The sequence below is a fragment of the Larus michahellis genome, chromosome 5, assembly GCF_964199755.1.
Source record: "Larus michahellis chromosome 5, bLarMic1.1, whole genome shotgun sequence".
In the NCBI taxonomy this organism is placed as follows: domain Eukaryota; kingdom Metazoa; phylum Chordata; class Aves; order Charadriiformes; family Laridae; genus Larus; species Larus michahellis.
The window spans coordinates 71523983-71542069 of record NC_133900.1 but is presented as its reverse complement, the minus strand read 5'-3'; the positions used below and the strand labels follow the sequence as shown (position 1 = coordinate 71542069).

Genomic DNA, 18087 nt, shown 5'->3' with positions numbered 1-18087 from the left:
GCTAGCTTAAGAAGCTCTCACTTCTGTACTAGTCTTTCTGTTCCTTTAAAGACTTCTTCAAAAGCCTCCATCACTTCAGGCATGCAGCTCCACACATACTTGTGTTGGCTGATGGAAGTAGTAAACTGCAGTGAAGAACGTACAGCTTTGGCAGGACAGGGACTTCCTAGGGTGGCTTTGCCATCAGATATGAGGAACTGCATGGTGAGGTCCTGTATTCAGAACTTTGTGGGGTTTTCCTTAGCCCCAAGGCTAAATCCTAGGAAGCAGTAAAGCATGTTTACTCTCTGCTGCGGACTAGTTATAGGTGTCATGAAGATGTGTGTTAAAACGATGCATTATAGCCAATTTAGTTACTACTTTTCCAAAGAGTTTGTCTTGGGTATTAATGTCAGGGATATTGTCTATACTAGAATGGAGGAAATAAACGGTTGTTACAGTTTTGACAGGTGTCTGGTGGTCAAGTGCTGGAGTACAGAATTGGACTGATCTGCTTGCATTTGAATCACTTGACATTAAATCTAGACATTAGCCTTCAAACGTGTCCTCTTGATGCACTGCAGGGCATGATATCCAAAGCTCACGCCTAGGCTTAAAGCTCAGAGCTTTAAAGTGGTCTAGTGTAGAGGTAGTCAAGCTTTTTCCGTTTCTACTTAGAGAGAGAAAGTAATGGGCATTAAATTCTTACCAGAAGAGCCTAGGATGTTTTCCTGTTGTCTGTCTGTTCCTGTCGTCACTGTTGCAGACAGTGAAGAAGTGGAATTGTTGACTTGGGGAAGCGCTGAAATTCCCATCATCTGCCAGGGCCAAAACTTGCGTCAGAATCACTTGGCGCCAGAGCTCCCTCTAAGGACAGAGATATCAAAATATCTACTTCAAGACTGCTATATGCTGCTGTTAAGCCAAGTTTTCTCTTTCTTTAACCTGTCAGGGTTTCTAAGCCAGGAAACTTGCTTTATTTTTTGGTTTTGTTACTGCATGATTTGTGCAACTTCCCGGTGCCTAACATAATAAGTGCGTTGGGCATTCAACAATAGTGGCATTGAAATTGCCCAGTCTTTGGGAAATGCGGATCATAATGCGATCTCTGATAGCAGATTAGATCTTGTAGAAAGTCCTGGTGAAATACATCATTTTGCTTTTGTTTCCTTTGCATAAATAATGAGTAATTTCTCAGCTATTGTATTTCACATTCACAGTGGTTGCAACCTTAATGTTGTACCATTAAGGACTTGGTGCAGCGTTAAGCCTCAGTCCCTGGCTTTTTATCTTCTGTCTGAACATACGTATATACCTAAATGAAGTTTACGAAGGGAAGAATTAGGTCTGTGTGGAGTATGGCAGTTGTATTGCTTCTTTGGTGGTGAGATAGTATTTGATCCGTTTATGACATTGAGTGTTTTGTTGAATGATTGAATAAATTTAATGAATATAATAGGGTGCGGTCTTAGGAGAATAGGAGAATGTTTTATATTCAAGGAAACACATAACAGTTTAAATAGAAAGCAGCCTGTTTGAAGCCCAGTGCTAGGAAATCTATTTGAAATACAGGCGCTGAAGATACAAGAAACAGCAAGATGTTTAAAATGTAAAATTGAAAGCTGTGAATTTACAGGTTCATGCTAGTTTAGACTTTTAAAAAGTGTAATTAAAGAGCAATGATCTCCCTTGATTGCTGACAATAACCAAAGCAGTCTTGGGTGTATCCCTGTCTCAGTCTAGCACTGCTTGTCCTGACTTAACACTCCCTTGTGTGCTGTTTCGTTGGGTTTTATTTTTTCTTTTCTGTGCTTTTCTTGTGAAAAATAAGGACTAAGGATGTGCAGTCTCCAGCTACTGAGAAACAAGTTTTTGTAAACAGACTTCTTTCCTGAATTTCCCCTGAGCTTTGTTTATATTTTTCTAATATTTGCTCATAAATCCCAATTTTCTCCATTAGCTGCAGCGGCTATCCTGAAAACACGATATTGTTTGTGTTGTTTATGTAGCCTCAAATTTTCTTTCACACTAAAATAATTTTTGTTCTGGGCACAGAGTAAAAGGCTTTTGTATGTTGGGGAAAAAAACTTTTTAATGGGTGTCCATGCATATCCCATCCCTGCATAATACCACCTTTATTTTAGTTAGTTGCAGTGTTTTGCATAATACTGAAATCTGAGCAAAGTGTTTTGGAGAAAATGGAATTGGTTCCAGTGGCATTCTGCTGGCATGAAATTCTCAGGAAGAGTTTAAACAATAATAATAAAAAAATGCAGTTTTGTGAGAGTGCTTTTTTTAAAAAAAAAAACAACAAACAGAAAAAAGTGCACTCTTTTTTCAGAGGGCATCAGAAGTGAGGAAATGTGGGAATTAGTGGGTGGTAGTTTTCGTCGCTCGTTGACCTTTGGAGTGTGCCAGGGCGGAGGTGCAGTCCTGTGGTGGCACGTCACCATTCACTGGGAGGAAGAGACCCACTGGCGCCTGGAGCTCCATGACCAGCCCTCGTTGCCCGTGGAAGACAGGACCACGTCTCCCACCCTTAAGTCATCCTCTTGATTTGTGAGAGGCAGAGGTGGACTTTTGGGTTTTTTTGCACTATTAGGCCTCTCTTATTTAAAAACAACTCAGATATGGTCCATATGGAATGCTTTATTGATATAATTCTGCCAATATAATTATTAGAGCTGACTGGAGTTTTATTTCAGAAACTTCTGATGGAGGGCGATTTTTTTTTTTTTCTTTTTTCCCCAAGCAAACCTTTTTGCGGAAATACCGTTTTGATGAAACGTTCATAAATTAAGGATAAGGACGAGAGGAAATATCCCTCGCGGGAAGGCACTCCCCTGGACTGTGGAGGGGAGAGGTTTGGGTCTTGGTTATTCCTGATCATTTCCCATGCTAGAGCTGCTCTGATAAATTATTCAATATACTTGAGGGCAGAGAGAATAGGGTTGATTTTATGAACTTGGGGTTTGATTTCCTTGCAGGAACACTCGAATTCCTGCTCTGCCTGTCTCTCTCCAGCTTCTCAAGGAGTGCCCAGCTGCAACCTTCTTTGCATTGGGGCAGTCCCCCGCTGCTGGTCTTGCAAGGGGGTTGTTGCTTAGTAAGAGTGCTGGAAAGTCTTAGCTTCATTGCAAAAACAAATGTGGGAATGGTGATATTATAAATAACAAACCCCTGAAAAAAACCCCAAATTTCCGGTCTTGCAGCCAGTGCCAGTAATTCCATTGCTATCATTAGCCCAAGATGAGTTGTTGTGAAAGCATACCGTGGAGTGGTTCTGTAGGCTTGGCTTGGAGCCGCTTCCTGAGTAACAAAAAACTCACCCAAAGAGGCACACTGACCCCAAGGAGGAGTGTATCCACTGTGGAACTCTTGGTAGAAGTGTCCCAGTAAAATTCTGTATCCGCAAAATCCTGCCTGGTATCTCCTGACCTTTTCTTTCCAGAGAAAGATGTCTTAGTGTAAACGAGGCTCAAGCTTTAGCGCTGCTCAGGTTGTGCTTAGGGAGGACAGTTTCACGTAAAGTTGCTTAAAAACTCCACGTGATCATTGCTTAGCTGAGGAAAAGGTGGGAATACAGATGATTTGTGGAATGAGAATTGTAAAAGCACCCAATGACACATACATTACTCTCCCTGTTAAAGCCTCTCTTGTTTAGTTTTCTACCTTTCCTAGGAAGTTGTGTGGAGACTTGCACAGCAACTTCATCAAGGCCTCTTGGGTGATCCTGGTGAAGCCCCAAAACTCATGCCGGTTTCCACAGATAGGAGATGATTTGGAGCCTGCAGATAAAAAGTTTCCTTTAAGAACCGTGTATTGCTCTGAATACACACTGTCATGTCTGGTTTTATTAGCATAGTTAAAGAGTACCCCTATCACAGAACCCTGACAGGTCCATTTCTTCTTCATGGTGAAACCAAAGGAAGAGTGCTCTGAAGCTGAGGGTTTCCTGGTGACTGAGCTTGAGGTTGTGGATGTTCATGGAGAACTGCCATGGTACTGGATTTGCGTTAAGTTTGTGCCCTTTGAAAGGAAACCTAGTTCCTTTGGTGTTAAAGTGCCTTGTGAAGATCTATGAGCTTGTAGATAAGAAAAAGGAGTAGAGGATGTTGGCTAGCATGTCAACAACTGAAGACTCCTTGTTGAAATTCAGGCCAGTAATACTACTAGCTTGTTCTTTTCCACTTGTTCAATGTCATCTACAGCCAAGTTTGCTGCTTGTTGAAACTGAGCCCACTCTCAGCCGCACTTCAGTGTAACATAAATGCCAGTAAGTGCAGTTGCTTTTTCGTTATGTTCTCCTTCCACTTTATTATGGATTGATCTGTTTAGTTTATGGGGACCATAAAGCAAATACGATACTTTGATTTTGATTTATGAGCATGTGGTTTTGTTTTATATATGAGCACTACGGGTAGAAGTTTCTCAGCGTAGTACAACAGCATTCTCGAGGATCTCTACTTGCTACAGCAGGCAAAGATTGAAGTTATTCCTGTGTTATGGTACCATAATTACATCGAGAGAGTTACTGCAGGGCATGGCCATTTTAGTCATCTCTCGCCATTCTGTCAGCTTAAGCAGTACTGCAACACTTGGTTTATAAACTGTGTGTTTTGAAGTATTTCTGATTTTTCCCATTAAAGTTTGTTTGAAGAAAATACATAGCTTGGCAGGCAACTTTCAGCCATGCTGAGATGTAGCTCTTTTGTGTATTGGGCCTTATTTCAGTTCAGCTTTTAATGGAAAAACCGACTGGAAGTGTGGAGATCTTTTCTGGTTTGATGCATCCTGTTCTCTGAAATACATCCTGTTCCGTTACTGGGAGCAAGGGATATGTGGGTAGGACATGAGAGTCCAACTTCAAGACAGTTTTAGCAAATGTAGTTAAAAGTGCACATACAATAACCTTACCTAGGTGAGATACAGAATATTTTTAATGTATGTGGAGCAGAAACAATCTTGTCAAAGTGCAGAATCTTAATTTCCTCTTCCTTGAGGGCCCCGATAGTTGCATTTTGCAAAACCTGGCAATTAATCTAATGCTCTGTTCTGGGACTAAGACTTGGACTTTTTTATTTCTGCTCACAGATCTCAACTTAACTGTTAGCAATTTCAAATTATTTGCAAAGACTTCTGAATTAATGAAATTGGACGTTTTAATTGTATTGAGAATTTTGATATACATGTATTTTTATTCTTTATTTCTTTTCATATAGAGTTGCAGAGAGTCTACTGAAAGATTTTTCCCATTTATTTAATAATCAGCTTTTCATCTCTAGAGCCCAATTTGACACTAAGTATGATCATATAGTAAGAAGATGATAATTTTGGTGTATTATGCTCTTTTAAATGCATTTTAAGATCTCAGCTATGGGGCAGTGATAATAGGTGGCTCAACACTGTTGCTACATCTCCGGGTAATTTGAGGGTAAAAACATTTCTGGATAACCTTGATAAGAGCGTAATGTGTAACGAGCCATAAATTTATTATCTGTAATTCAGAGGGCAAATGAAGTTGTAGCAGGTGAAATCATGATGCCAAACAAACAGAAGTTTAATTGTTAAAATATATTAGTTTAAAAACAGAAGCTGAAATGTCTGCATTCCTGTGCATGCAGTCAGTTGTTCTTGGAGAAGCGGGTGGTGCTCGGGAGTATGCAGTGTTGTTTCTAGGCTTTGCAGGAGCAGTCGAGTGTTTGCAAGTTGCAAATATCAGGGCCGCAGACAAGATGTGTGGGAGGTGGTTAATGATAATAATCTCTTTAATTTTTTTTTTTTTTTCCTGTCCAGCACAGATGCGGTGCTGGAACTTAACTCATCCGTTGCATTTGACAGGCTCAGTTAACATTTTTGCTCCTCCTCTTAATAATGCTGTGACCTGCATTTAATCTCTTTCCTCTTCTGCTGCCTGTGTCCCCTGATCAAAGAGCTTGGTGTTGGGCTCGTGCCATCACGAACAGCTGGAAAGCTGGTGCTGGACCCTGCGGGTTTGTTTAACCCTATTCAGGAATTGATCATCTTTTGAATGGTTCTGCTTCCTGATTTAGGAGCTGTTGGATGGTCTAAGTTAAATTTATGTGGGGCTGAAAAATCCCTGGTTTGAACTCAGTCTGAATCACTCAAGTCATTTTATGTGCCAAATCCATGGCCATTGATTTCTTTCATATGGGTATGCCTATACGTAGCATATAGGTTGCGTGTCCTACAAAGCATTTGGGTGGCCTTTTTTTCCCCTGATACAGCTTGTCCTAGATCCCTTTGTCATATGGCATCATGCTTTGGTTTTGGTAATTCTTATCAGGTTTGATTACACATTGTTTACCTTCAGACTTGGTAAGAGTTATTTTTGAATGGCACTTGAGCTTCAAGTTGCAAGATATGGAAGACCAAGTCCTTCTTGCTTTATTGGTCATTTCAGTTGCAGAAATTTAAGTTACAGTTTCTGAGTCAGTGTCTCTGTGTTAGAATTAAGTTTATGCTTGTGCCCTATATTAACACATGCATTTAAAGTTGAGTTGTTTTTAATTAACAAATAAGTCTGAAGTATGATCTTTGTTTTAGAGACTGAGTAATTTACACTTAGATTTTTTAAAAAAACAACCCCAACATTTAAAGCTCAGTAATTCAATTTATACAACAGGATTAAAAAAAATGACTGAGCTTTACTTAGCAAATATCGCTGTGAATGTATAGATCTGATGACAGAAGGTCTCATTATCTGTGCTTGCAAGTAGCCGATAGATAAAACACACTCCATCTTCTTGCCGTGACAAGACTGTTTTTGCCTGACAGACTGTTCCATTCTGTACAGGGGGGAAAAATCTAATTAAAGGTGGAAAATTGAATTTGGAAAAGACTTAGTATGCCATCTTGTTTTTCCCCTTACTAAATGCAGGATTAGTCGTGATTGCATGTCATGGTTATGCCTTATGTAAATGAAAGAATTCCTCTTTATTTCTCCAAGTGATCACTCGATTTAAGAATGCTCTAGTAGGCTCTAAGGTGACCCAGGTTTTCTGCAACATAGTTTCACTCAGTCAAATACACACTGATTATTTAGATGTATCTATCTTAATAAAATTATAAGTAAAGGAGGAATGGATTTAGCCTGTTTCTTTTTTCATTTTTATTTTTATTTTTATTGTTTTTCCTTTGTAGCTGTTAGAATCTGATTCTGAGAGGCATCTTGTCTCCGAATTTTTGATGGATGAAGAATTTGACTGGCTGTGTAGGAAGGAGGAGGGGAAAAAATGGCAAATGGGAAGGCATACTCCACTTGAGTGCCAGAACTCATTGCAAGATCTGAAGTGGTTTTTTTTCCTTAATAATGTTATTTAAAGACAGATCAGCATTATGGATTTCCAGTAATAAGAGCATCACTAGAACAGAGACAGCACTGCTGCTAGGCTGTTGCAGTCGGTTGGCAGCATGATTAGCTCTAAAAGGAAAAATGTAATTATTGTGGCAGCAGGAGCTGGCAGGGTGCCTCTAGGGGAAGGAGGAGCCGGAGCAGAAAGCTGGTTACCAGGTGGTGATTTCAGTAGGACTAGGTGAAGCAGAAAAAGCTGGAAATGGGAGAAGCTGCATTTAGCAAGCAGGTCGAAGCAGTGATTTTGTTCTGGTGTGAGGACAGAGTCAAGGTGGAGTAGAGAGGGCAGCAGTGATTCCCTGCTTGGGCAGGGGCGTTGGACTAGATGATATCAAGAGCTCCTTCCCATCCTCAGCAGCTCTGAGGTTTGTGTGGAGGGGTCTGCAGATAGGTTTGAGAGCACATGCGCAAGCTGCTTGCAGCCCTGCTCCTTTCCTGCTCTTGCGTTCCCCAGATTTGCTCTGCCCACCCCTGGAATTTGCTTTCCTGGCTTTTGCTGAGCTTTCTTTCTCCAGCTTCCAGGCTCAGTGCAGCAGAGATGTCATTGCTGGACGGAGCAGCGAGAAGAAAACCACTGGCTGTAGGAACATCATCAGTTGCTCTGGTCTGCCACAGCACTTCATTCAAGTGTTTTCCTTCCTTTTCCCTTATGGAAGTGTTTAACATCACTTGGAATTTGTGTAGATACGTAGGCAAGAAGGAACACAATGACACTTGACACTAAGAAAGCTTCTAGTCTCAATTCTGATTTCAACTACATTAATGTAAATCTAGACTTCATTAGGATGCTTTTGGCTGACATCTGTTTAACTGTTACCATTTATCTGGTCCTAGTTGAAGAATGAATGCAGATGTGAGAAAACTGTGTTAGGATACTTAATTAAGAATTAATGTTTTAACATTGGAATGCACCCTTTGAAGCGAGGGGAGTTAGTGTTGAGTTGCAATCATTGTATAACGGAGCCGTTCTCTCGAGCTGCTTAGGCTTTAACTAGAGCCAAAGTGTACAGGACCTGAGGCTGTAGCCCCATGGCGTGAGTTTGTCATTAAACATTTTGTATTCAACAGATATCCTTGCAGAAAGGAAATCTGCTTTATGAAAAGGTCTGTATTATTTCTTTCCTATGTTTCCTAGACACAACAGCAGAACAGTCGTAAGTGCATAGAAATACCTTGGCTCCCGGTGTATGTGTCATTCATATCTAAACCAGAGACTTTAAGGCAAAACCGTTTATTTAAGAGAAGATGGCCAGGAAAGGGTCCCATACAGGAGCTTGCTGCCTAGCTTGATTTTTATGTTTCCTTCCTGTGGGATCAGCCCTGCAGACTGTGCTTCTTAGTTTTATATGCTGGATCTCATTCTGCAAATTTTCGTGTGAACATGCCTTGCTGCTGTGCTTGTTTTTACCAACGCTGCTGTAGCTTCCCAAGTAAGCTGTATTTGGGTAATTGGGGGAATCCCCCAGATTTTCTAATGTCATGAAGTTTTTGCTAAAGTATGTCAATTAAAACTGGAGAATATTGTTGAACTTGAGGTCCTCATAAAGCATACATTAAGAAAAATGTCATAGTTGTTTTTAATTACTTGTTCTCCTTGCTGTAGGCTAGCCTCTCCCGTACTTTAATGACTGTCAAATATGATTGAAAGCTCAAAAGATCCTCACTGTTAGTTACATTCCAGGGTTTGTTTAGAATGCGTAACGTCTTTCAGGAGCTTCTGAAATGTGGTATTTTTATTTTGTGTTTTTCTTTGGTTTTAATTCTTAAATGATCCCTCTTTTCAGATTTCAAATTATAATCTATTTCCTGATGCATTGCTGACGCCCCGTGAGCCATGTCAGAAGTACTTCCAGGTCAGATGCCCTTTAAAAGATTCTGCTATGCAAATATGTGAAACTTTCCTCTTCTTTTCCTTCTATTACCTCTCAGGCCCATATTTCGCTTTCATTTTACACTTATACATGAAAAAGAGCAAGCACTTTCATTTCTTTTTAACGGTGCCTTTTGGAATAAACTCTTGATTCTGCTTTTTAAAACCTGTTCCTATAGAGAATACAATGCAAAAGAGTCTTGTTAGAGGTAAAGACAAATCGGTCACACGCTATTTTCTGTTTGCAATGGCATTTTCTCTCTCCTTCTTCCGTCTCTGTAAGGCTTATGATAAGATTGAAAAACGTCAATAAAAGCCATTCAAGTAATAGTGTTATTTGTATTATTATGATGCTTAGAAAATTGAGACTACTTTGTGTTAAACGCATTATAGTAGTGAAAGTGTATTAATCTGTATCTGTAGGTATGTTTCTAAACATTAGAAAGTATGCAGTTGAGACTGTGATTTGTTTTAAAAAGCAAGCTAAAATCATTAATGAATTGCTGATGGCTTTGCTAACTACCTAAGTGCTGTCTTTAAGCACAATTTAATAATATCGTAATTATTCTCAGTAATGTCCTAGTTATTTTTAGTTTTTCACCAGAGTCCAATTTTATTTTTTTTTATAGTACTCTATTTTTTACTCACTTAGAACTTACCACTGTTCACCTACTTTAGCTGAAATACATGTATCAACCCAGTGATTCCTGGTCTGTTTGTCCATTTGTGTTTGCTTTTCAGCAGAAGGCAGAGGAGTTGAAAAAAAGGGTGCCCCGTGCCAGTAGCATTGTCCTTGCCTGTGGCCAGGCAGCGCGAGGAGCTGCCCGAGCAGGGGGGACAGGGACTGCCTGTGGCAGGGTCCCTGAGTGCAGGACCCCTGGCACAGGGTCCTGGTTAGCTGGTGAGAGGGGCACAGCACCAGCCTGGGTTGGGCACCCCTGGGGACAGGGGGTCAGGGTCGGTAGGAGAGACAAAATAAAACCTATGGGAAGTCGGCACTTGGAATTTCGGTCTTGAAATTACAGGCATGGGAAGAAGCTGTATTTCCTTTACGTTTTTAATTACAAAGTTGGGATGTGCTTCCTCTGGGAAAAGTGAGGTGTCTCGAGAATCACCATTTCCTGTATAAAGGAGGAGGGACAGGCTATTGCTCTTCTTGCTTGTGCTGTTCTGCTGTGCAAGCTAGGGTTTCTTCAGTGCATTTAAGCATTTCCTTGCATTCAGATGTTTTCCAGGACTTTAGTTAGTCCTGATTTGGTAGCAACTTCTGCCCTTGAGATGCAAGACCTTTCCTTTCCCATCTGAATTTCTTACTCTCTTTTCGCCTTTTTTGTTGCTTCCCTTTTTCCCACCTTTTTATCTGTTTCCGAGAGCAAAGGGGTGCCGGCTGTGCGTATCCTGGAGCCTGGCTGGGGATTGCAGGGTGATGGCCAGCGAGCAGGTGCCTGTCTTTGAGAGGAGAGCCTGCTCCGCTCTGCGTGCACTTCCTAGTACTGCTTGCATGTTCATTGATCATTTGATCGTGACAATTTGATCAATGGATCATTTGAAAAAGGGGTTCAGGAGGGGAGGCGGTGTCTAGTGCAAGGTTCATTTTGATGTTTTTCTGCTTGTGATCATATACCAACCTCACTTAGCACCCAACTTACAAACGCTGTTTGGGTTGCAAAGACTTCTGGAGGCTTTGGCTCAGTCATTAAGCAGTGTATCCTTGTTCACAGGATCACAGAATACCAGGTTGGAAGGGACCTGAAGGATCATCGGGTCCAACCTTCCTTGGCAAAAGCGTGGTCTAGGCAACAGGGACCTTTATCAAGCATAGTAGTAAAACATAATAATGGTTTCTTTGTGCTTATTCTTACAGTATTTTTGATAAGCGAAATGCTAACGGCAGGAGACTGGCTAAAGATAATCTGGCAGGCAGATACTTAAGCTCTATCTAGGAAGATTATTTTTTAAGAAATTTGTTCAGTGGTAAAAATAGCAGTAAACGTTGCACAAAGCAACTCATTTGTATCACAGAACAAGAATAAATTTCAGTCTTGTTCCAGATTGTGGGAGTTGTATTTATTGATGAGAAAAAATGCTTGTTTTAATCTATTGAAGCATAAAATAAAATATAATCTAGTGAAATCCGTAGATGACTGTACAATTCCATAAGATCTATAGGTCAGGCAGTGGGTCAAAATTATCCTGCTCTATTAATTTATTTCTTATGTGACTTCCGGATTGTCAGACTTTTAACTGATTCAGAAAAAATACAAGTCAGCCAGTCCATAAACACAAGCCATTTCATGTTTTTAGATTAAAGTGTGTACTTTGGTAACATTACATAGGATCAGATGTGACCTTGCTTGCCTTAGACTTGATTGGTTTTAGGTAAGGTGCAGAAAGCAACATTCATTGATGTATTTATATGGGAAGTACATTTACAAAGTTCCTTTAAATTATGTGATGGTTGTGTTTTAGAAGTCTTCTGTGGCTAAAGCTGAAATTCTCTGTAGAATGTTTGTTAACTGTTACCTAAGCTGATGGCTTTTGCACAGTGTGCGTGGAGTGATCTTCTGAAGAACTTGCAGTTGGTCTAGACTGAGTGGTGCTTGAGGAAATGGCAGACATGAAAATTTGTAAAACTTAGTTTAAATTCTTATTTGAACAAGTTCTAGAAGTTGTTCTAGGTGGGTGATTCAGGGAACAAAGAGTATACTTGCTCTGCTTGCTTTTAAATGAACTGGAGGGATGGCTGGAAGTGTGCGGCTTTGACAGCACATCAGAGGAGGGAAGGTTGTGAAGTGCTCCTTTTCACTTTGTGTTTATGTATATGTTCTTTTAAAACCCATATATTTAATCTCTTGTAAATCTGTACGGCAGCCATTTCTATCATATATCAAATATACAAGGATGCAGCACAACTCATCTGGAATGATCTGTCATCGGCTAGCTGAAATTATAGCTTTTCATTCCTGGATAAGCCCCAGACACATTTTTATGTACAATATAAGCAGTCAGTGATATTGGAGAATTAGGAACAACAGAAAGGGTGTTTCATGCTGTGGCACATGGGAGTGATTTATTAATTGGCCTCTAATTCGGTTGCCAGGTGTCAAACAACAGTGACTACTACAGTATGTAAATTGAGGTGTTCATGAAGTATTTGTGCAGATTAGTGGGAGCCATAAATAGTACAGGAATAAATTATAGTTTTGAATAAATATATTTTTGATAATTTTTCATAGTCTAAAAATCTGTTCCCTCAACAAACTTAATATTTTTTTTCAAACGTGAGCTGCAGCCCTGGCTAACAAAAACCATAAACATGTCTACAAGTAGACAAAAGGATGGTTTTATTTAACGGTGGAATTTGTGTACTCTGCCCTAGAATGTATGTTTTATCCTTAAGTTTTAACTCTGAGCTGTAGGAATAGTGAGCCATCTTTGTGTACGGAGCAGCCCCTTTTTAAAAGTTGATCGAATTAGAGCAGGATATTTTGTCAAGCAATTTCCCCCCACACCAACCCCCCCCCCCCCAATCAAATCCACTATTGCAAAGCAATCTACTTCTTGTATTCCCTATGTTCTGAGCCTCTACTTCCCCCTACAAAAAAAAGGGGGGCAGAAAATAAACAAAACCAAAGAAATGGGAGGGGAGAGAAAGACAGACAAAGAGCAGAGAAAATGCAGGTGTGAAGAGGCAACAGCTGACTGGCTGGTCAGGCTTAAAATGAACAGTGCTTGAGTTCTACCCTAGATGAAAAAGGAGCAGCATCTGCCTGCGGTCTGTTTAGAAATTTCTCAGATTTTCTGCCTCCTAGTGATGAGCACTTGAGGAGATCTTCCCCTCCTTGTTGGAGGTCGAGGTGGAATGCTAAAATGAAACGATGGTAAGGATGACTTCTGGACTCCCACGCATTTGCAAAAGGCACCACTTGTGTCCCCAAGCCTGTCTGCTACAGAAACAGACATGAAAAAACTGCCCTGAAACTGCCTTGTACAGGGTCAAGCTTTCTGCTTTTTCTCAGCTTTGCGGTCCTGATGATCTCTCTGTGTTTTTTTTCTGCCTCTGTTTTTCCTTATTTAATAAGCTAAGCTTTTGTCTGTTCTCTTGCCCACTTAGGTTGTGGTAATTTTCATGCTGTAAAACAATTATGTAAAGTGCCGCATCCCTTGACCAGAAGCCCTAGCAGAATAGTGTGTATAGTGAATGTGTTTCACGACTGTTTCTTTTGCTTTTCTAGTCGATTCCGGCGTGGACGCGTTGGCAGTGTTTATGGCAAGCAGCAGCACGACAGATGTTGTGAACCGCAACAACCCCGCCACCCCACCGAACACCCTTAACCTGCGCTCCTCTCATAACGAACTTCTGAATGCGGAAATTAGGCACACAGAGACCAAGAACAGCACTCCTCCGAAATGCAGGAAAAAATACGCGCTGACTAACATTCAGACAGCCATGGGTCTTTCCGACCCTGCGGCGCAGCCCCTTCTGGGGAACAGCTCTGCCAATATAAAGCTGGTGAAGAATGGAGAAAACCAGCTCAGGAAAGCCGCCGAACAGGGACAGCAGGATCCCAACAAAAACCTCAGTACCACTGCGGGCGTAAACGTAACTTCTGAGAAGTTTGAAGGCAAAGAGCCGATCCCACAGGATTCCTCTGGCTCTGAAATATTACCTTCGCAGCCAAGGAGGACCAAGAGCTTCCTGAATTACTATGCGGATCTAGAGACATCTGCTAGAGAGCTAGAGCAGAGTTTTGTTGCAATGGAAGATAAATCTGCACAAAGCAACAGCCAGGCTTCTACCGTTATTGTCAATGGCGAAGTCCTGCCCCGGAAACAAAACAAGATGTCGAGCCCAGAGGATGGCCAAGTTGCCACGGTGTCGTCAAGCCCTGAGACTAAGAAAGACCACCCAAAAACTGGGGCCAAAACAGATTGCGCCCTCCACAGAATTCAAAACCTGGCCCCAAGCGATGAGGACTCCAGCTGGACTACGTTGTCCCAGGACAGCGCCTCGCCGAGCTCACCTGACGAAACAGGTATGCAAGTAAAGGCTGCTTGTGGCCACTCGTTTAGAAATGTGTTGCTTAACCCTTCTCAGCTGGTGGCTGGAAGGAGAGAGATGATTTAGTGGTGCTTTCAGTGGGGAAGTGGATTGCATCAAAACACAAGCGCTGGGCTTGCACGGAGCTCCTTATCTGCTTGGGAATGCTTGGCAGCCTCCCGCTCGGTTCTAGTCACTTTGCTGCTGCTTTAGGAAAGGCACCAGTGAATGCTATAGGCAAGGTCCTAAAAATATGCTAACTGCACCTTTCGCTAGCTTATAAATAATTGTTTTTCTCTAATCAATGGGTCCATGTTGTGAGAAGTGAGCGTGAGGTTGTCTGGAGTTGCTGAACTACTGATAGGTGCCTGCACACAACAAACTTTTCTGAGCGATGGTTTTCAGGTTCAGCAGAGATTTTTACTTTTCTAATTGAAATCTTTGTGAGTGTCCCACCTCCGCTCCCAGTCATTTGATGGTATTCTTTTATTTTAAAAAAAGTCCTGCCAAACCTTGGGTAATTTAATTTCTGTGTTTTGTTTTCTCTGCATGGCAGTTCCATACAGTAATTCAGAAGCTGAAACCATGGCATTTCATATTTTGGAAGCCTGGGCTCATTAATTATTTGAACAGTAATGATGACTTCTGCACTGGCTCTGTTGTGATTTACAACACATCTGTATTATTTTAAAACTCTAGAGATCTCATTTACTCTAGTTAATGGACTTTGTTGCTTTTTTTATATACAAGTCAATATATAAAGGTGCAACTTCATCAAAATGAGGGGAGGCAATCCGATTCTTCAGAGTGACATGGGGCTAAAGAAGTTTGTCATATTATTTGTATTTTAAGTGATTTCTTTATTACTTCACAAAGACTATATACTGTTTGGAGGCCAGCATGATCCAAATCCACAGCTGCATTACATGTCAGTCACGCATGATTATGACAATAGTGGTTTTTATTTTAACGTATAGGATTTTTAAAAATCACAACCAGAAATACCCGTGTGATGTATAATGGATATTCTGATCTTCTTTTTGATATGTAACAAACCTTGGCTGTTAAGAGAGGAAATTCTTGTGAATTCACCTCTTCACATGCAAAATGAAAAAGTTTTCAGTTTACTAAAATTGAGGTTTGAGTTAATATTATTTCTCGGGATACTTGATATGATGTGTGTGACATCACTCATAACATTTTCTGGAGAAACTATCAATAGAAGATATTTAGATATGAGAAACTGGATAGAAAATTTATATTCACTGAAAACTAAATTAGAGTAATTCCAAATAGTATAATTAAATAAGGGTGGCCTAAGATGCTAAGAGCTAACATAAGTTTTGTTTCTTTTTAAATAATATGTTTAAAATTTTCTTCCTACACGTGTATTGCCACTGTATGGCATATGAGTTCTTTTAGCACTCGGGAAGGGGGATTTTCTGAGCTCTTTTGAGGCGTTGGCAAGCTTGCTTATTTAAGTAACCAAGTGTTAGCTGAGCTGTTGTTTGTTTGCACTATGGAAATAAAGGGAAAGTTTCCTCTGCTGAGTATGGGGAGTTTCCCCATTTAAAAAAAAAAATTAAAAAATATCAATTAATAAAGCCCTCTGAGCTCACCACTCTTCTAAAGAGAATAAAGGACTTAAAAAAAGTCTCTGCTACCTTCACCATACTAGCAACCAGTGTATTAAAAACAGACAGTTATAGAAAAGTGGATGTCCAGATATCTGAGTTCAGTCTCTCTAAGAAAAGAGTAAAAATAAACAGAAAGCCCTAGAAAACCTCAACACTGCCTTTCAGGATCAAAGTAGTAGAGGTGTTTCTTTCTCATCTCCGTGGTCACTGTCAGAGCACCAAGTAGGACATAGGACCTGTCATAGGGGATTGGATCACTGGTTTTAAGATGCCTGTATATATAAGTATTCATAGACTCTAAAAACATTCAACTGTTGTAGCTTGCAACTTACAGACATCCATCTCTTGGGATTATTTGCTATCTTGAATTTACTTCCAGTTTGATAAAATTGTTTCATTAAGCGCTTCCAGTTTCTTTCCAAAATGGACTGTCAATTGATGCAGAAGAGAGCTAAGAAATAAAATGTTGAGTTGCCATGGATGCCAGGACAGCTTTTGGACATTATAAAACGGGCCAGTTTCTAAGGCTTCCCTGCAGCTCCTTCTGGGAGGCTGAGAAGGGGTGTGCAAAAAGCAATGCAGCTGGTGTAGAAAAAGCAGAAATCGCAACTGGTGCAAATATCTCCAGACTTACTCAGCTGGGGGAAGATTTTCTAGTTGTTCTCAGGAGCTCCGGCCTTTTAGATTTGAGTAATGTGCCATCCCTGGGAAAGTTCATGTATCTCCAAGGATGTCTGAAGGGTAATAAAATAGGAGGTGAAATAGAAGTTGAGTAAATGAACTGAACTTTCTTTTTTGAGGCAGGGTCAAGAACAGTTCAATGTTTTGCATTGTAATCCTGTGCATTTTCCATCTCCTCCAAGAGTTCCTTAAGTTACCTCACTTGCCAAATAACTTGGGTGGTACAGCAGTGGGTGGAATTGGAAGCACTGAAGGAAATCAAGTACCACTTGCTGCTTCCCGAAACCCCTTGCACCCTTCTGCCATGCTGGGGACAGAGAAGTAGTTTCCCTCAAGCAGAATACACATCCGATGCATTTTTGTCAGTGGTGGTTGACTGAAAGTCTGAGAGATTCCCAGGGGGCCATTCTCTAGACCCTCTGAGGCCACAAAGTAGATGTGAGAGCCCACGTTTAGGAGCAGGCAAGAAGAAGAAACTTCAGAAAGTGAGGATTGGTGGTATCTCGGCTCACTTGCGATTGTCTGATCTGGTTTTAAGCATCCCTTCAGTGGTGGTGTTGCCCCAACCTGCTCCGGCTGTCTGCTCTGGAGGCATGTGGTGCTTTTCCCTGCAGTAGATCTTTCCGGTCTTTTTAGCATAATCTTTCATTCCTTGTTGTCCCTCTGTGCCAGCATAGGTGAAGGTGAGCCCTCCTGACTGCAGAGTTGTGCAGTGAGCCCTGCTGGTGGCCATCTTGGAGGTCTGAGGTGTTGGGCACGGCCAGGGCTCCTCACTGCCACTGCATCTGGGTGGGAGGAGAGCATCGCGTGGGGTCTTCGCGGCTCAGTGCTCTCCAACCCTGGTGTTTATGCTCCAGTAATAAATGTTAGGGATCAAAGGGAGAAAGGCATCTGGGAGAAAAATCTGCAAAAGTAGACAGTTTTAGTCATTCGACTCCTGTGAGAGGAAAAAAACCCTATCAGTTTTGAGAACACTTAGTCCATTAAAGAGTGTAATCCCAGCAGATACCTGGAGAATTATTAAGGTTCCATACAGAGATTATATTTAGCACTTTAGTATACACAGGAGTACGAGGTTAAAAATAACAATACACTTCTTTCAGGGCTTCTCTTTTTTTTTTTGTCTTCCTCTTCCCTCTGTTGACACAATTCATTATTCAAATCCTGGAAAACCGAATGTTGTTTTGTGGGCTTTCTTTGTTTTGTTTTCATGTGTTTTGTTTTGGAGGTATGTAATTCAAAGGCCCTGAAAAATCCACTGTTAATTGTTTGCACTGAGGGTGCATCATTGTTTAGACAAAATCCTCCTGAACTCTCCTTAGGGCAGGATACTTTTACTTGTGGTCTCATGAAAAGGTGTTTTCAAGAGGCTTGACCTTCTCTCTGAATGAGGAGGCAAAAATAAGACAACGCAATTTAAAGATGCAAAACAACTGGCTGGTTATTAAACAAATGTTAATGTTGCTGATCAGTAATGTTGCTAAACAAATAGAATACAGTCCAT

General features: G+C 40.9%; 1 protein-coding gene across 35 annotated transcripts in view; it reads left to right on the top strand.

The window, feature by feature from the left end:
- APBB2 (amyloid beta precursor protein binding family B member 2) overlaps nucleotides 1–18087 on the top strand; it is a 190446-nt gene that overhangs the window by 73286 nt on the left and 99073 nt on the right. For 19 of the 35 annotated variants that reach the window (XM_074587898.1, XM_074587896.1, XM_074587879.1 and 16 more), the window contains one exon: nucleotides 13460–14260. In XM_074587898.1, the coding sequence (XP_074443999.1) occupies nucleotides 13460–14260 (801 nt within the window). Of the gene's footprint in view, nucleotides 1–9138; nucleotides 9208–13459; nucleotides 14261–18087 lie in introns of all 35 variants that reach the window. The other 16 variants (XM_074587906.1, XM_074587901.1, XM_074587888.1 and 13 more) reach the window with 1 other exon arrangement.